This window comes from Geotrypetes seraphini, chromosome 6 (assembly GCF_902459505.1).
Source record: "Geotrypetes seraphini chromosome 6, aGeoSer1.1, whole genome shotgun sequence".
NCBI lineage: Eukaryota > Metazoa > Chordata > Amphibia > Gymnophiona > Dermophiidae > Geotrypetes > Geotrypetes seraphini.
The window spans coordinates 86,969,934-86,984,069 of record NC_047089.1 but is presented as its reverse complement, the minus strand read 5'-3'; the positions used below and the strand labels follow the sequence as shown (position 1 = coordinate 86,984,069).

Sequence of the window (14,136 nt, the reverse complement as noted above, 5' to 3'; positions counted from 1 at the left end):
CACTCTCTTATTGGCCTCACTTCAACAATCCTATACCATCTAAACCAGTGTTCTTTAACCACCAGTCCATGGACCAGTGCCGGTCCACAGAAATTTCCTGCCGGTCCACAGGGCCAGCACGTGCATCAGGCCCAAAACAGTGTTCTTCAACTGCCGGTCCACGGTGCGATCGATGTGGCGTTATCTTCGAGCCAGCTCCCTCTTCCTAACTGATTCAGTGCAGAAAGTCACAGGCAGTGGCTCCTACGGGCATCCTGCACCTGAACAGGAAGCCTTCTCTCCGATGTTGCAACGTCAGAGGGAAGGCTTCCAGATAAGGCACGGGACGTGCAAGGTACAATTAGTACAATCATGGGGGCGGGGTATTGGGTAGAGATAGGCGGGGTCTGGCCCACGACTTAGCCCAGTGTTCTTCAACCGCCGGTCCACAGAATAATTCTTTTATTTTCTAGACCACCACAAACCTGTCATTCTAATATCTTTGGATCTTTCCACAGCATTTGATATAATAGACCGCTCACTCCTTCTCAATAGGTTAGCTAGCATAAGCATCAATGATCAAGTACTCAACTGGTTCACATCATATTTTTCTGAACGCACTGCTAAGGTTAGCTTTAATAGTTCTACCTTGGATGCCATCCCATATAAATATGGAATCCCCCATGGATCCATACTCTCGCTGCTTCTTTTCAATATTTTTCTTGCTCCATTAATAGCACTGGCCTAATCTATTGGATTCACCCCATATGCTTATGCGGATGATATCAAACTTCTATATCCACTTAACACGGAGGATCCAAACGAGATTCGTAATATAAATGGAAAATAAGATCAAATCAACCAATGGTTAAGGCTAAATATGTTAGCCCTTAATGTTGACAAGTCCCAGATTATTCTTTTCCCCTAGAAAGATGATATGAATCTACAAGAGCCAATTAAGATCGACAATATACTCCTACAACAAGTCACAAGCATAAAAATCCTTTGGGTTATTTTAGATCATAAATAGCATACCATGATCAAATAAGCCAAACAGTAAAAAGCTGATTTACAAATTGCGCATGATCAGGGCACTAGCAAAAGTAATGGAACCATCGGCACTCAATATACTTATTCACTCCCTTGTTATTTCTAAACTCGATTACTGTAATTCTCTACTAAAAGGCATCACCCAAAAACAAACAAGGAGACTTCAACTTATCCAAAATACTGCAATAAAAATCATAACAAATTCAAAAAAGTATGACCATGTAACACCTCATTTAAAAAACTCTCATTGGCTGCCAATAGCTCAACGCATCACCTATAAAATAGCATTACTCTCATTTAAGATCCGTCAAACTAATCTTTCTACTTTCTTAGACAGATTATTGATTCCCTACACTCCATCCAGAACTCTACGGTCCAGTGACCAAAAAGCACAGTTACTTACCGTAACAGGTGTTATCCAGGGACAGAAGGCAGATATTCTCACTGATGGGTGACCTCACCACGGACCTCACCGGTATGGACCACTTTAAGAACTTGAAAAGTTCTTGACTGCCCGCACCGCGCATGCGCGAGTGCATTCCCGCCCAACATAGACGAGCGGTCCCTCAGTTAAGCCAGCTAAGAAGCCAACCTGGGGAGGTGGGAGGGTTGTGAGAATATCTGCCTGCTGTCCCTGGATAACACCTGTTACAGTAAGTAACTGTACTTTATCTCAGGACAAGCAGGCATATATTCTCACTGATGGGTGACCTCCAAGCTAACAGAATGGGATGGTGGGAAAGTTGGCCATTAGGAAAATAAATTTTGTAATACAGACTGGCCAAAGTGCCTGTCCCTTCTGGAGAAAGACTTCAGACAGTAGTGAGAAGTGAAGGTATGAACTGAGGACCAGGTGGCAGCTTTGCAGATTTCCTCAATGGGAAATCCACAGACCTGAGGAAAGCAACAGAAGCTGCCATAGTTCGAACTTTATGGGCTGTGACACGGCTTTCCAGTGCCAGTCTGGTCTGAGCATAGCAGAACGAGATGCAGATGGCTAGCCAGTTGGAAATCGTTCTCTTAGAAACAAGATGTCCCAACTTATTTGGATCAAATGAAAGAAAAAGTTGGGAAGAGGTTCTGTGTGGTTTTGTGTGATCCAGGTAGTAAGCCAAAGCTCGTTTACAGTCCAAAGTATGCAAAGCCCGTTCTCCTTCCAAGAGAATGAGGCTTAGGAAAAAATACTGGTAGAACAATGGACTGATTGAGGTGAAAGCCAGAGACAACTTTAGGAAGAAACTTTGGATGAGTACGGCGAACCACCTTATCATGATGAAAAACTGTAAAAGGTGGATCTGCAACCAGTGCATGTAACTCACTGACCCTCCTGACAGAGGTGAAAGCAATAAGTAAGACCACTTTCCAGGTGAGAAATTTGAGATGAGCTGTAGCCATTTGTTCAAACGGAGGCTTCATTAAACTGGAAAGCACCACATTGAGGTCCCAGACTACAGGTGGAGGCTTGAGAGGTGGTTTCATATTGAAAAGCCCCTTCATGAATCTGGATACCAGAAGATGAGCAGTAAGAGGTTTTCCCTGCACTGGTTCATGATAAGCATTAATAGCACTGAGATGGACTCTAATGGATGTAGATTTAAGACCAGAGTCAGACAAAAAAAAAGGTAATCCAACACCAATTCCACTGCCAAGGAAGTGGGATCATGATGATGAAGTAAACACCAGGAAGAAAACCGAGTCCACTTCTGCTGGTAACATTGTTGCGTGGCCGGTTTCCTGGAAGCATCAATGATTTGACGAACAGGCTGAGAGTGGAGCGTTTGAGTAGAACTCAGCCCAAGAGAAACCAAGCTGTCAGGTGTAGAGACTGCAAGTTGGGATGCAGAAGGGATTGCTGATTCTGAGTAAGCAGAGTAGGAAACATTGGAAGTAGTATGGGTTCTCTGGAACTGAATTGCAGAAGAAGGGAAAACCAATGTTGCCTAGGCCACCGTGGAGCAATGAGAATCATGGTGGCTGCTTCTCTCTTGAGCTTGAACAGAGTTCTCAACATGAGAGGAAGTGGAGGGAAGGCATACAGAAACCGACCCGTCCAATCCAGGAGAAAAGCATCCGCCGCCAGATGGAGAGGAGAGTAAAATGTGAAACAAAATTGGGGCAACTGGTGGTTGTGAGGAGCTGCAAATAAGTCCACCTGTGGGATGCCCCATTGAGCAAATACGGACTGCAGAGTTACAGAGTCGAGAGTCCATTTGTGAGGTTGGAGAATTCTGCTGAGGTTGTCTGCTTAAGTGGTCCGTACCGGGGCTCCATGGTGACGTCATCCATCAGTGAGAATATAGGCATGCTTGTCCTGGGATAATCTTTTTTCTGTACCATCTCTAAAAGTTATCAGCACAAGACGAGCAGAAATATTTTCAGTAGCAGCACCTCGATTATGGAATTCACTGCCCAGATATATTAGAGGAGATGTTGCTCTAGACAAGTTTAAAAAGTTTCTTGAAAACATTTTTTTTTTTTTCCATGAAATTTTATTGAATTTTCAATAAAACACAGAAACAAGAAAACAAAAACAGATGCTTTTGAAAATTAAAATTCACTAATCAAATGCATCTCTGCAGATTTCCTGTTTTTAGCATTATGTTCCTGCTTTTTAGTCCCCTCCCATTATGTGATCCTTCAACGTTGCCTTTTACTAAAATTATGTAGTTCTACCCCCATCCCATCGTGGTCTGTAAGTCTGTTTGTCTTGGTAAAGGTATGTGCAAAATTGTTTTTGTTACCCCTTTTTTTTACATTTGTAATTCGCTTTGAAACTATGTTATAAGCGTTTGCATCAAATTTTAATAAACATGAAACAAATATGAAAAACACAGCAAGCTGGCTCTACTGGTCCACCCAAAGGTTTGCCCTGCGAGCTACAATCCGACTCCACAGAACCTGCGTCCTTTCCCTGGCAGAGAATCCCCAAGTATGGGGTCTCAGGGCACCAAAGCCTCAGAAAAAACAAATTTAAAGCCGAAAATAAGAAAAACAAAGCAGAGCAGATCAGAAACAGCTCTGCACAGTTTACAAGGAAAAACTGAATGCAGCACTCCACTCCACTGGCAAAGTGTGACGTGCTGAAAGCTGTAAGTATCATACTTCTGCAAAAACCCAGTTTGTGGGAATGGATTGATCACCTAACTTATGGACTCCTGAGTAGATGTAACAGAAAACCTACTAAGCTAACTGCTTTCACTACGTTCTCTAGCACATATTCCACAGTTGAATTCTAATTACTATTTTATTTGGCGGGGGGAAAGGAAAATAGGACTGAGTGTGGGTGCTGGGAATACTGATTCCTGAATAAAATATTCTCCTTGAATAGAAAGAGTGAATGATTTGTGAATACACATTTTGCTTTAGTGGACTTGCCAAAGTTTAGAGTGAGAGGCTTACTGGTAAGGAGAAACATATGATACTCAAACTGAAATCTGTTTAGATGTTTCCTTCTGGCTTTAAATCTGTTCTGACCCTACTGAAATCTATAAAGCTGTGGGCTATACAAAGGAGGGGGAATTAGAAAGGCAGGGGAGCGATGCTGGAGGGGAGGGAGAGAAAGAAAGCAATGATGGACTCAGAGGTGGGGGGGAGGGGAGAGAGAGCGTGTGCAATGTTGGACACAGCCTTGACTCGTACACAGGTCACAGCATTATACAGTAAATTAAAACTGCCATGTACTTTGTTGTGTGGGTGACTAAGGGGGTATAGTACTTACAGGCCTGAAAGGTACCAGGGCCAGTAAGACTTAGAACAGCATTGTGCAGTTTGATTACTTGTTTGTTTCTTTTGACCATTGTTCTAGCTGACTTATGGCTTTAGCCAGCTCCACCTGAGTTCTTGTCAGTATGGCCTGCCAAAACCCAGTAGTGTCTGTTGATTGTAATTCAAAGAGAACAGAAGTCCTCTCTGACCATATTTGAACCTTTTTATACTGATAACATCAGGCAGATGACTTGTTTTTGGACATGTCCTGTGTGTTTTTGCAAGCTAAACATTGCATGTGAATGTTACTATAAAGGAAGTCCCTATGCATTGTTATGCTTGTAACTCAACTGCGGAGTGAAAACGTGCACTGACTGGAAGCCCCTCCTTGTCTGACCGTAAAGGGCTACCCGATTTGTGAGAGGTGAAGAATGAAGGCACTGGTAGCCATGGTGAAGTATTATTTCTTTTCTCTGTAAATAAATACAATATTCATTGTTAGAAGAAGTTAGTGTATGCTGTTCTATTCTCTTGATATAAATCAGTGGGTTGTCAAATGTGTTTTGCATTGGCCTGTTGTGACAGGTACCGCTAAGCAAAATAGGGGGGCAGCAAACTTGTAAGCATATATTTGACAATACCAGGTACTAGTGCTAGTTTACTCCTTCATCTGAAAAATATCCACAAGAACACCTTATTACAGTCCAACTATTCATGCTTGAAAGCCCTCATGTAGTTTTAGCCATACTAGGCAAATTTTCTAATGGACCTATATACTTGGGTAAATGGCTTTGAAAATTATTCTCCAGGGAGTGCAACATCACCACACCTCTCTCTCCCTACTAATGCTATCAACCAGAAAGCCATGAGGTCTGGGCTCCGATTTCTGTAATAACAAATTATTGCATCATCCCGATGAAAGGCCATAAAAATTCTGTAGCCTACTTAGGATTTGGGAGATAGGTGTGATATAAATGTAATAAATGAAAAAAATGAAATAACCCTGGATTAAATACATCAAAAGCCCATGAAGCCTGAAGTAATGAGTGTAGTTTCTGAACAAGAATAAAAATCAAACATTTCCATACATGGAAGTAACAAATGCAACAGTTCCATTGTAAGATCAAACTGTTCAAAGAAAAAGTACCTAGAAAAAGTCCAAATAGGTACTACGAAATGGTTCATTAAATATATGTAATGGTGCAATGGGGATCACACAGTATCACAGGCTTCAGTATCACAATTCATGATAAATTAAGTCAAAACATCAGTCCTACCTAGTAAGAGATCCAAAGGGATCATCTCTTTCACAGCATCGAGGATTCCTCTTTGCCTTGCTTCTTGGCCATCCAGTTCTCTTGCACAGGCCTTACAGCACCCACATACAGCACAGCCAGATTCACCTGAACCACAGCCACAGATGCTATAAAAAAAACAACAAATCACATATAACCTTGTAATGATGGAAGTAAAAATTAAGCATATTGATAATTTATTAATTTGCAGAAAAACGATTTGCCATAATGTATATGGTTTGATGAGTACTTCAACACTATATAAGCCATTATGAAATAAGGTCAGGGGAATGGCAAGTTTTAATAAGATAGTAATTCTGTCAAAAAAAGAAAAACAAATCTCAGAGTATTATACAAAGTGAATATTAAGTAAAGCTGAGACATTTATTGATGAATAATACAAAACATACCGTATATACTCAAAGGTACCATTTTTGCACCCCTTCCCCCCTTTTAGGGGAAAAATGGTAACTCAAATATAAAATGAGGATTTATATTCTACCATTCCTCCCTTGTGATGTCCTTCCACTCTTCCTCCTAATAGTCTTACCCCTCCATCGCTGCTGCAAGCTTCCCCAAACCGGCAGACGTTTGCTGCTGTGATAAGGAATGCACACATCCCATCCATGCCCCAACCCCACCAGAACATTAGCTAGAGCTCCATCCTTCCACTCTCCCAAGCAAAACATCCATACCTGCAACCCTGTCAGCACCCCACTGGAACATCAGCTAGTGCTCATTTCCTGCCTCCCAAGCAAGAGTAACACCCGCACCATCGCCCATACCCCAATCCCCACTAATGCTTCTTCCTTCATTCCCAAGCAAGAGTAACACCCACACCCTGCCCCAACCCACCAGAACATCAGCTACTGCTCCCTCCCAAGCCAGAGGAACACCCATACCCCCGTCTGCACACTACCGGAACATCAGCTAAAACTCCTTCCCTCCCTAGCAAGCAAGACTGACTTCCCCCAGGCCTACCACGATCTCCTGGTGGTTTAGTGGCGCATTGAGGCAGGAGAGATTACCACTCGCTCCTGCCCATTCTTCCTCTGTAATAAAAATGGCTGCCAGGACTTTGAGCAGCTCTAGAAGCATGTCAAAAAGACTGAGTTGATTTCTGAGACTTCTGGATTTTCTGGCTCTTCTGTGGCGGAGATTTAGAACAACCCTACCCCATCAGCTTCTGGATTCTTGTTTCTGATGACAAGGAAGAACAATTCCCACCCTGGCATCAACCCTCTTACATGCAAAATTCATTTATGTTGCTCATAAGAGAAACGTGCAGATTTCTTCTCTAGTCATAATGCAAGTAACTTATTGGACTACAACACTTTAGATTCATCACAATCATTTAATAGACTTGTATCACAAGTATCAGGTTCACAACTACAGCACTGTGAAAAATCAGAATATCATTTCTAAGACAAAGCAACTTTGCAAAACTGCAAACTTCTCTACAATAACAAGCAGTGTTCTCTCTAGAGCCTTGTAGCCGGGCGCTCCGCCCAGCTAATTTAGATGACCGCCCGGCTGTCATCTCAGTCGCAAATCCTGCTGCTCAAATATTTTTTTTTTTAAACACCCTCTCACCGGCTTGGGGATTCCCAGGCACAGCCTGAAGAGCCGGAAGTTCAACATTTGACTCCCGTCTCAACCTGACTTTTTTTTCTACTGCAGAGCGGTGCACAGACGGTGTACTGTGGTTTTGAACCCACAGCTGACTCCTTACACGTGGGCCACTTGCCAGCTAACTGGCATTCCTGTACTTTCAGCACCATAACCCTATAGGAAGGCTATTCTTTATGTTATGTTCTGCTGACGTCTCTGCCCTTACCCAAACTCCCCTGCAGATTTACTTTGTAAAGTTCCCATTGCTGAAGCCCAGTCTGTCTACCTGTAATTACTTCCCCCCCTCTCATAAATATTAAGAAGTGAATGGGCGCTTCCATTAACACTCCCTCCCCGGGTCTGCCTGGCAAGAAAGTCCGAGGCTTCGCGGCTTGACTAGGCTCTTTCCTGTAGAACAGTATACAATTCATTACACAGAAACATGATGGCAGACAATGGCCAAATGGCCCATTCACAGTAATCATGATCTCTTCCTCTCTCTAAGCCAGAGGTGCCCAGTAGATCGCAAGGGCAATGTGTGTCGATTGCGGAGCCCATCCCGGGCTCTGCTATAGACTCGCATTCCCTTTATGTTCTCCCTGTTTCCCCTATGCCACAAAAGCCAGGCGCGTGCAGCCACTGCATAAGCGCCGGGCCTACAAACCTCCCCGCCCCCTCCCGACATCAATTCTGACTTCGGAGAAAAAGTTCCAGGCCAGCCAATCGCTGCCTGGCTGGCCCGGAACTTCCTTTCCGTCAAAATTGGCGCCTGGTCGGGGGGAGGGAGGAGGGGAAGGCTTGTGGGCCCGGTGCTTGCACGGGCTTGGCATTTGCAGCGTTGGGGAAGCTTAAATCGGCAGCGGTGGCTTGGGGGGCAGAGAGAAAGAAAGAGAAAAGAGAAATAAAGAAGGGGGCAGGGAGGGAGAGAGAGAGAAAGAAAGAAGGGGCAGGGAGGGAGAGAGACAGAGAGAGAAAGAAAGAAAGAAAGGGCAGGGAGAGAGGAAGAAAAAGTTGGACTCATGGAGGGACAGAGAGATGTTGGTTGGGGAATGGAATGAGGTCTGGAGGAGAGGAAGCATGCAGGAGGCAGAAAGAAGGGAAGAAATATTGGATGCACAGTCAGAAGGAAGTGCAACCGGAGCCTCATGAAATCACAAGGCAACAAAGGTAGGAAAAATGATTTTATTTTCAATTTAGTGATCAAATGTGTCCGTTTTGAGAATTTATATCTGCTGTCTATATTTTGCACTATGGCCCCATTTTACTAAACCGCAATAGGGATTTTTAGTGCAGGGAGTCTATGAGCATTGGGCGCAGCGTGGGGCATTCAGGGCAGCTCCCTGCACGAAAAACCACTATCATGGTTTAGTAAAAGGGGAGGGGGTATATTTGTTTATTTATCTATAGTTGTTACTGAGGTGACATTGCATATTTTAAAGTCATCTGCCTTGACATCTTTGAAAAAAACCCTGAATATAAATTATAATTAACATTTTCTCTGCGTACACTGTGCTTTGTGTTTTTTATAATTTTATTGTTGGTAGATCATTTTGACTTGGTCATTTTAAAAGTAGCTCGCAAGCTAAAAAAGTGTGGACACCCCTGCTCTAAGCGATCCCACATGCCTATTTCATGCTTTCTTGAATTCAAACTGTCTCTGTCTCCACCACCTCTTCCGGGAGACTGTTCCATGCATCTACCAACCTTTCTGTAAATAAGTGTCAAAATGGATGAGAGACCACAAATTAAAGGTGAATCAAGACAAAACCAAATTATTACTTCTAGAAAAAAACAAAACCCCAACAATAACAAACCTAGAAATAGACTATCACATATCCAATACAACCCAACCTAAAACTGCTGGGAATAATGATAGACAAAGGCTGCACCATGAAACTTCAAATCAGCAAAACTATCCAGAAGGCATTCGCAACAATGCGCAACCTAAGGCAAATTCGAAAATACTTCAACAACGAACAATTCAAACTCTTGGTACAAGCGCTAATCCTAGGACTCCTGGACTACTGTAACATCCTATACCTGTCCTGTCCAACCAACATGCTAAAACACAGTCCAAAATACAGCTCTTAGACTGATTTACTTGCTGAAAAAATATTACATTACCTACCACTTTCCGAGATTCACACTGGCTCCCAGTACAAGCACACATGCAATACAAATTCTACTGCACCCTATTCAAAGCCCTAAAGCTATCTGAGCAACTGCCTAATCAGGAAAAACACATCCAGACCACTTTACCCATGCACACTTTACCCATCCCCCAATCAAAGGCATACAAAGCAAAAAAATATACGATTGACTATTAGCCACCAGAGCAGCGAAACTAGACCACCTCCTCTCCAATATGCTGACTATGACGCCCAACTACAAATCATTCAGGAAAGAACTTAAAACTTTTCTATTCAAGAAATTTGTCAAATGATCTAACTAAACCTGATCAACCCTTCACACATACCGACTACTACCTCTATTAACCTCTGGGAATGCCCAGGCCAACACTTGTTGTAAACCACCCAGGGGAGGTGGGTGGGTTCTGAGAATAGCTGCCTGCTGTCCCTGGATAACACGTGTTACGGTAAGTAACTGTGCTTTATCCCAGGACAAGCAGGAAGCCTATTCTCACATATGGGTGACCTCCAAGCTAACCAGAATGGGATGGTGGGAGTGTTGGCAATTTAGGAGAATAAATTTTGTAATACTGTCTGGCCAAACTGTCCATCCCATCTGGAGAAAACATCCAGACAATAGTGAGAAGTGAAAGTATGAACCGAGGACCAAGTATCAGCCTTGCAAATTTCCTCAATAAGTGTAGATCTGAGGAACGCTAGTGAAGCTGCAAGTTGCTCTGACCTTATGGGCTGTGACTCTACTGTGTAGGGGTAATCCAACCTGGGCATAACAGAAAGAAATACAAGCAGCCATCCAGTTGGAGATGGTACACTTAGAGATCGGATGTCCAAACTTGTTTGGATCGAAGGAGACAAAAAGTTGAGGAGCAGTTCTGTGTGGTTTAGTGCATTCCAAATAGAAGGCCAAAGTACAATTACAGTCCAGAGTATGAAGAGCTGATTCTCCAGGATGAGAATGAGGCTTTGGAAAAAACAAAGGAAGAACAATGGATTAGTTGAGATGAAATTCTGAAACCACTTAAGGTAGGAATTTAGGATGAGTAAGGAGAACCACCTTGTCATGATGGAAGACAGTGAAAGATGGATCAGCAACTAAAGCTTGCAGTTCACTGACTCTTTGAGCAGAAGTGAGGGTAATGAGAAACACCACTTTCCAAGTGAGATATTTCCAATGAGCCGTATCTATTGGTTCAAAAGGAGGCTTCATCAATTGAGCAAGAACAACATTGAGGTCCCAAACCACAGGAGGAGGTTTGACATTGAAAAGTCCTTTCATGAATCTAGAAACCACCGGATGAGCAGAGAAGGGTTTCCCTTCAATAGGCTGATGGAAAGTTGCAATTGCACTGAGATGGACTCAGATCGATATCGACTTCTGGCCTCAAGTCTACAAGTGCAAAAGATAATCCAAAACAGAAGATAAGGAGGAATGTTGAGGCTCCTTATCGTGGGAAAAACACCATGTAGAAAATCTAGTCCATTTTTGGAGATAGCATTGTCTAGTGGTAGGTTTCCTAGAAGCCTCTAAAATGTCTCTTACAGATTGAGAAAACTGAAGAGGAATTATCTTGAGAGGTACCAAGCTGTCAGGTGTAGAGACTGCAGGTTGGGATGAAGCAGAGATCCCTGACTCTGTGTAAGCAGAGATGGAAAAACTGGTAGAAGGTATGGCTCCCTGCTGCTGAGTTGAAGTAGAAGGGAGTACCAAGGTTGTCTCGGCCACCAAGGAGCAATCAGAATCATGGTGGCACGATCGTTATTCAACATGACCAGTCTTGAGTATGAGAGGGAATGGAGGAAATGCATAGAGGAAGAGATTCGTCCATTTCAGAAGAAAAGCATCTGCCTCGAAGCGATGCGGAGATATATCCTGGAGTAGAACTGAGGCAGTTTGTGGTTGTGAGGAGCTGCAAAGAAGTCTATCTGTGGCGTTCCCCACTGTGAAAAAATGTGATGAAGAGGCGAGAAATGGAGAGTCCATTCGTGAGATTGCAGAAGACGATTCAAGTTGTCCACCAAGCAATTTTTCACCCCTTGAATGTAGACAGCTTTAAGGAAGGTGTTGTGGCATATTGCCCAGTCCCAAATCTTCAGAGCTTCCTTACAAAGAAAGAGAGATCCCATTCCTCCCTGTTTGTTGACATAGTACATGGCGACTTGGATGTCCGTCCAAATGACGACTACCTGGTCGTGAAGAAGATGTTGAAAAGCCATGAGAGCCTTGAAAATTGCTTTGAGTTCCAACAGATTGATGTGATGATCTGTACTGGTCCAGTGGCCTTGAGTACGGAGACCATCAAGATGAGTGCCCCAAGCATAGGTCGAGAAATCTGATGTGGGGGTGTTTGAAACAGCAAGCCTCTGGAGAGATTGGAAGAGAGCATCCACCAGCGGAGAGACTGTCTCAATGAAGGAGTGACTGCTATATGTCGAGAAAGTGGGTCGCAAACCTGCGTCCACTGAGATGCCAGGTTCCACTAAGTAATTCTGAGGTGAAGTCTGGCAAAAGGAGTCACGTGTACTGTGGAGGCCATGTGACCTAGCAGTACCATCATGTGTCTCGCTGAGATGGAAGAGCGGGAAGACACTGTATGACAGAGTTGAAGAAGAGCTTCCAGACGTTGTTGCGGAAGGAATGCTCTGAGTTGGATAGTGTCCAGAACAGCTCTGATGAATTGTAGATTCTGGGAGGGTTGAAGGTGGGATTTGGGAAAGTAGATTTCAAATCCCAAGCTTTGTAGGAAACATGTAGTCCATTGGGTCACTACAATAACCCCCTGAGATGTTGAATCTTTGATGAGCCAGTCATCTAGGTAGGGAAATACCTAAAGACCATGGTTCCTTAGAGCTGCTGCTACCACTACCAGGCACTTGGTAAACATTCTGGAAGAGGAAGCCAAGCCAAAGGGCAGCACTATGTATTGATAATTTAGATTCCCCACCCGAAATCTGAGTTATTGATGGGAGGCCAGATGAATGGGAATATGAGTATAGGCTTCCTTGAGATCCAGAGAGCATAACCAGTCGTTCTGATCTAGAAGGGTATAAAGGACGCCAGGGACAACATTCAAAATTTTTCTTTGACTAAAAATTTGTTGGAGCCCTGAGATCCAGAATGGGTCGCAGATTGCCCGTCGTCTTCGGAACAAGGAAGTAACGGGAGTAAAGCCCCCTGTTGTGCTGTTTCAAGGGAACTGGTTCGATAGCATGGAGACAAAGCAGAGCTTGAGCTTCCTGAACAAGAAGGATGTCTGGATGGACTGAAAGGATACTCTCTTGGAGGAAGCTCTGGTGGAACCTGAGTGAAATGAAGAGAGTATCCTTCCCGTATGATGGATAGCACCCAGAAGTCGGATGTGATTGTCTCCCATCGGTGGTAAAAATGATGGAGACAAACTCCAATAGGGGGAAGAAAGGACAGAGACAGAACGGTGGAGGTTATGCTCTGTTTTAAACAGTCAAAAAGGCTGAGTAGCCATAGGTGCAGCAGAAGGTTGAGGTTTTTGTTGCTTCTGATTCTGCTGCTTCTTAGGTGGAGGGCGATTGTAAGGAGCCGCTCTCGGAGCAAAACGCCTCTGGTAAATTGGAGAAGGTTTAGCAGGAGCTGGCTTTGGCTTAGGTCTGACAAGAGAAGCGAAGGATTTTTCATGCTCACACAATTTCTTGGTGGCTGCCTCAATAGATTCATTGAAGAGGTTATTGCCTGAACAAGGAATATTAGCCAAGCGGTCCTGAATATTAAGATACATGTCAATGGTACGAAGTCAAGCAAGGCAGCGCATTGCTACAGAACATGCGGCCACCCTGGAAGACAATTCGAAGGCATCGTAAGAAGACTGGAGGAGTTGTAATCTGAGTTGTGATAGAGAAGCTATGACTTCTTGAAATTCAAAGTGTTTTTGAGTATCCAAATAACTCAAAAATTTAGGCAAAAGAGTAATGAGGAACTCAAAATAAGTAATAAAATGAAAATTATAATTAAGGACTTTAGAGGACATCATAGAATTTTAATAGATGCAACATCCGAAATTGTCCATAGTTTTCCCTTCCCTTCCAGGAAGAATGGTGGCATAAACCTTGGAAGGATGGGACCTCTTTAAGGATGACTCCACAAGCAGGGATTGGTGAGATAACTGTGAGTTGTCAAATCCTTTGTGATGGAGAGATTTATATCTAGAGACCAATTTGCCTTGAACATCTGGAATGGTATAAGGGGTCTCTAGGCATCTGGTAAAAGTTTGAGACAAAAGCTTGTGAAGAGGAAGCTTAAGTGACTCTGCCGGAGGTTGAGGAAGATGCATGACTTTGAGATACTCCTTAGAGTATTTGGAACCAGCATCTAATTG

General features: G+C 43.4%; 1 protein-coding gene across 9 annotated transcripts in view; it reads right to left on the bottom strand.

Annotated features, from left to right (window-relative positions):
* Nucleotides 1-14,136, bottom strand: part of MYCBP2 (MYC binding protein 2) — a 977,923-nt gene that overhangs the window by 737,983 nt on the left and 225,804 nt on the right. For all 9 annotated transcript variants that reach the window (XM_033949399.1, XM_033949405.1, XM_033949401.1 and 6 more), the window contains exon 16: nt 6,012-6,157. In XM_033949399.1, coding sequence (XP_033805290.1) covers nt 6,012-6,157 — 146 coding nt within the window. The remainder of the gene's footprint in view (nt 1-6,011; nt 6,158-14,136) is intronic.